Raw genomic sequence first — 5,616 nt, 5'->3', positions numbered from 1 at the left:
GGTCCATCCTGAAATCTAAGCAATTTGAAAGCAAATATTTACTGAGGGCCCCGCAATTTTGTATTTTATTTGGCGAGGCTCATCTCATTCTTATTTTTTAAAATGAATTTGCAACGTCATGGACACGCATCTCGAACCACGTCACAATCAATGTACCCGTGATTAGAAACACATTTCGACTCCGTTGAGAATTGGATTTGGGTCACATAAATGTGCACCCGAGTTTAAGAAGGTAAGATTTATTAAGGCGCGTCCTAAAGAGTCTAACGTATTGTTATTTTAGGAAGAGGCCGTGAAGGTTCATTAAACGGCCAAATCCAAAGTCTAGTCAATGGTTATGTATTTTATTGAGGGCCCCGGCGGTTTGTGATTTATTTGGCGAGGCTCGTCTCATTTTTATTTTAAAGGATAAACCTATAGCGACTACATTTTTCTATTAAGTTCGTCTCTAAAATAAAAGAAAAATCTCCTAATTATTTACATGCTGAAAAACGCAACTTATTAGTTATTAAGTTACGGCTAATGTGAACGGAAAATTGCGATCGCGTTTGTACAAGGAAAAACTGCTTTCATTCCACATTCTATTATTTGCTAGAACATGAGATAAATACACAATAATATCAAAACAGATTAACTATTCTTCGATTAATGTAAACTAACATTATTAGATGAAGAAGTTATACATATGCGACATCATTGCTCATTTAATCAATCAACTACATTTTTATACCAAGAGAGGAAAATTAATATTCAAACACAAATCCAACAGGAGGAATTCAACAGGAACAAAGCCTGATTAATATTTCATTTTTCTCTTCAAGCCGAGAGTGTACAAATGTGTACCTGGAAACAGCAGTACAGGAACAAAAGAAGTAGGAGTCAGCAGCAGTATTAACACAGCAACAGCAGGTTCAGCAACACCGCAAAACCAGTAACGACCAGTAGAATAACCCAGTAACGGATTGAAAAATCAGCAATACCAAAGTGCAATCGCAGTCAAAGCAGAAGAGAGACGGATACAAGATGCAGTAGTTTACTGCTTTTGAATGACGCTCGAGAAAGGCAAAGGAAATTATTCAAGTGAAAGTTCAAATTGCATTTCTCTTTGACTCACAAAATGTTTCAAGTCTTCTAGCTCTCAAGTGTAAAAAGTCTCTCAATAATAACCTCTAAGTTTTTCTCAAATCTGTTCAACCTTTTTTCTCTCAATCTCCCATTCTCGTTTTTTTCTGTTCTGTTCTCTCTCGTATCTTCAGATTCGTTCCTCTATCTGTGTGTTTTTTTTTCTCTCGTATCTCTGTGTTTTTCTCTTCTCCGTTCTTGAATCTGATTTCAAGACTTCCTATATATAACCCATCCCATAAATCTTTCAATCAATTAAAATCAATACTTTTTCTCTACTCAACCCATTATCTTCCCACTCATCCCCATTACATTAAATAAATATATCACACCACCCTATTATATTTTGTCTCCCATGCCTAACATAAAATAATACAAGATTCCCCCACTAAATTTTGTCTTGTCCCCCCCCCCTTTATATTAAATAACTATATCACAACCCACCCCATTTCATTTTGTCCCCCATGCTTCATATAAACAATTATAAAATGTACAATTCCTAAACTACCCCTCCGACCTTATTGCAAATTACTATTTTACCCCCGAACGTACTACAAATTACCAAACTATCCCATCAGCTATACCAAACAATTAATCAAACTTAATCCAAAATATAGACAATATGATCAATTTCTAACAATGTTCAAACAACAAATTTCATGAACATGAATTCTTCAACATTTCAACAACAAATCACATGAACATGATTTCAACAACATTTCAACAACAAATCACATGAACACAAATTGAACAACAAAGAACAACTAAAATTTGATTGAACAATATTTTAGCAACAAACAATCCTATTTTCGGATTCAACAACAACAACAAACAAGTATATTTTGATTTCTAAATTCAATAATATTGAACTTAAAATCAACTACTCTAACAACATTACAACAACAATTCCTATATTAAACTTTATGAGACAAATTCAAGAAATAATCACAAATGGTAAACAAGAAATCAAGCTATACAAATTTCGGATTCAAGAACAATCAAACAAAGTATGAACATGAATTAAATCTATTTTAAACAACAAACATGATGGATTTAAACGATTAAACCAACATATTTCTCTAACACAACTAAATTCTTTAAACAAATAACAAGATCGACGAAGAAACAATTATGAACTTAAACTTGAACTTAACAATATTAACAATTTCTAACAATACATAAACACATGAAACAAATTGAAGAAACAATTAATTAAATTTCAATTTGAATCTAACAAACATCAAACTAACAAATTCTTACTTAAACAATACAACAAACATGAAATAAACATGAAAACAACTAATTAAACTTCCATTTTAAAATCTGAAAATTGATTTAACAAATAACACATGAACATGAACTAAAAATTAATTCAAACGATAAACAAAACAAACATTTGTTGATTTTAGATTCGAAAATATCAAAACAAAATATGGACAAAATAAAACTCAAAAACTACTAACCGGATCGAAAGACGAACAACGACCAAACAAACAACGAACTTGACGATGAACTTACGACGACGAAGACGAATAAGAAGTAGAAGCATCCCGCAGCTGGCCATGAAACGCGAGCAGCGGCAGAAGAAAGTTGAAGCAGTAGTAGCGACAACCATGGCAGCGGCACGACGGAGGAAGCAGAAGCAGCGGCAACGGCTGGCAGCGTTCGCGGCAACAGAGGAGCTGGAGCAGTTGGAACGATGAAGTGAGCAGCATCGCGGCAGCAGTAGCTCGAAGGAAGGAAGAGAAGTAGCTGCGACGAAGCCGACGGGGACGAAGGCAGCTGAAGCAGCTGTGTGAGCAGCATCAGCAGTTCGTCGAGATCCAACTCGAGCAGTCATGGACATCGAGCTCCACCTCGTCGTACTGGTCTACTTGGACGTGAAGTTAAGGGCAGCTATGGCCGAGCTTTGAGCTCGCCATGGATGACAAAGCTCGATGGAGCTTTGGTTGCTTAGGTTCTTGAGGTCGTTCATGGGAGGTCAGCTTGGAGGTGTTTGGTGAGTGTGTGTGTGAGTGTGATGTGGGGATGAAGGGAATGCGAGAGGGGCAGCCATGGTTGGAAGGGAGGTGAGCTTGAGGAAGAAGAAGAAGATAGGAGAGGGGGGGGATGGTTTAGATTTTTAGGGTTTTCTTGGTTTATTTTTTTTTGTTTTGTTTTGTTTTGTAAAAATGATAGGGGTGTTGGGTTATGGATTGGGTCGACCCAGTTCGAAATGGACTGGGTCGTAGGGAAGATTGGGCCATTTTTGGGCCTATGGCTTGAAATCGAAGAAGAGGCCCAATTCCGACTTTCTTTATATTTTCGCTCTCTTTTCTTCTTTTATTTCTCTAAAACTAAATTATAAAAATACTTAAACTATTATTAAGAATTAAATTAAGTTATAAAAGCGCAAATTAACTCCCAATAATAATTAACGCACAATTAAGTAATAATTAAGCATAAAATTGTATATTTGGACATTAAATGCTAAAAATGCAAACGATGCCTATTTTTGTAATTTTTATTTTTTTGTAAAACAAATTTAATTACTAACAATTGTAGAATTAAATCCTACATGCAAAATGCGACATATTTTTGTATTTTATTAATTTAACAAATAAACATGCACAGACAAATACAAATAATTATTCAAAATATCACAAAATTGCACACCAAAGAAAAATCATTTTATTTTTGGATTTTTGGGAGTAATTCTCATATTGGGCAAAAATCACGTGCTTACACCCATGAACCAAGCCATCGCCAAGAATGCAGCTGACGGATCTTTCATGGACAAATCATTTGCAAGAGTGACACAAATCCTGGACAAAATGGCAAAGCACAACCAAGCATGGCATTCAGAGGATACTACCGGAGGAATCTCATATGGCTCTCCTTCCTTGAGTAACTTAATCAAGGAAAATCAAGAGAGGGATCAAGTGATTGCCGGGCTGGCAACAAATGTAAATGTGCTGACAAAGATGTTTACCGAGAATCAGACAAACAAAGTGAATGCAGTGGAAGATGTCCAACCCATCTTAGATGAAAATTCTGAGGAAGCAAATTATATCAACAATCCTCAAGGAGGGTATCAAAGGCAACCCTACCATGGTCAAGGGCAACAAAGCCAGTGGAGGCCAAACCCGCAAGGGCAAGGCAACCAACAATGGAGAAATGATCAAAGTAACTCGCATCAAGGAAATTGGAACAACAACAACAACTTTGCAAATCGGAGCTCCAACCCGTATGTTCCACCAAAAGGTCATTATGCAAATCAAGGGTCGTCAAGTGAGTCAAAGTTAGAAAGCATGCTTGAAAGAGTATTGAAAAACCAAGAAAAGTCTGACGCGTCCATGAGAAACATGACCGAAGTTGTTGGCTCTCACACCGCATCTATCCAAAAGTTAGAGATACAAATGAGAGACCTTTCAAGAGAGCAAAACCCAAAGCAAAAAGGGCAACTTCATAGTGATACCATTGCGAACCCGAAGAGTGGTGGAAGTGGCTCAACCTCTCATGTCATGGAAATAACTACTAGAAGTGGGAAGGTTTTACAAGGTGACATTGAGCAAGAGGTTGTTGGGGAAGAAGCCGAACAAGAAGTTGAAGCAGAAAAGCAAGCGTTGTTGAAGTTGAAAGGGTGCCGGAAAAAGAGAAGGTGCAAGAAGTGAACCAAGAAGGGGTGAAGGAAAAGGAGAAGGAGACATCAAAAGCTCCACCTCCTATTCCTAGACCTCCTCCGCCTTTTCCTCAAAGACTTATTAGAAAGGTTGATGATAGCAAGCTTGAGAAATTCTATGATATTCTAAAGCAATTGTCGGTGAACATTCCATTCTTGGAGGCTTTTAAAGAAATGCCGGGGTTTGCCAAATATTTGAAGGATTTGATCACCAAAAAGAGGACCACAAAGAATGAAGTGGTAAACATGACTCACCAGGTTAGCTCTATTATTGCCACAAGCCCTGTCCAAAAGAAAGAGGACCCGGGATCATTTACTATTCCATGCACTATCGGGGAGCGTGACTTTGCAAAAGCCCTTTGTGACAATGGGGCTAGAATCAACTTGATGCCACTTTCCATCTACAAGCAAGAAGGATTAGGGGATGCCGAGGCCAACAAGCATGAGGTTACAAATGGCTGATCGATCTATTAAGCGACCGGTAGGAATTGTTGATGATGTGATTGTGAAAGTTGGAAAATTCCATTTGCCCGCCGACTTTGTAATTCTTGACTGTGTTGTTGATAAAGAGATCCCTATCATCTTGGGGAGACCATTCCTAGCCACGGGAAGAGCACTCATGGATTCAGAGTGAAATGAAATTAAGTTCCGGGTGAATGATGAAGAAGTCACATTTCAAGCGAGCAAGGGTATGAAATTACCCCATGAGTATGAGAGCATTTTAGTGATAGATGTGGTTGATAAGGTTGAAGATGCCGTCGAATTGAAAATGGAAGAACAATGCCTTGGTGAGGCATTGGCGGCTATCTTGGTAAACTTTGATGGTGAGGACA

General features: G+C 37.6%; 1 protein-coding gene across 1 annotated transcript; it reads left to right on the top strand.

Annotated features, from left to right (window-relative positions):
* The first annotated feature begins 3,851 nt into the window (after positions 1-3,851).
* LOC104241874 (uncharacterized) lies at positions 3,852-5,245 on the top strand. The gene is made up of 2 exons (XM_070167018.1): positions 3,852-4,762; positions 4,870-5,245. The coding sequence occupies exons 1-2, from the start codon at positions 3,852-3,854 to the stop codon at positions 5,243-5,245; spliced, it is 1,287 nt and encodes a 428-aa protein (XP_070023119.1).
* Positions 5,246-5,616: the final 371 nt, after the last annotated feature.

The sequence above is a fragment of the Nicotiana sylvestris genome, chromosome 2, assembly GCF_000393655.2.
Source record: "Nicotiana sylvestris chromosome 2, ASM39365v2, whole genome shotgun sequence".
In the NCBI taxonomy this organism is placed as follows: domain Eukaryota; kingdom Viridiplantae; phylum Streptophyta; class Magnoliopsida; order Solanales; family Solanaceae; genus Nicotiana; species Nicotiana sylvestris.
This window is presented reverse-complemented; position numbering and strand designations above follow the sequence as displayed.

Bases quoted from the DNA above. Each gene is read 5' to 3' on its own strand.
- LOC104241874 (XM_070167018.1), top strand. From the start codon at position 3,852: ATGAACCAAGCCATCGCCAAGAATGCAGCTGACGGATCTTTCATGGAC. The intron at 4,763-4,869 runs GTGCAAGAAGTG...AAGACTTATTAG, and splicing joins GGGTGCCGGAAAAAGAGAAG to AAAGGTTGATGATAGCAAGC.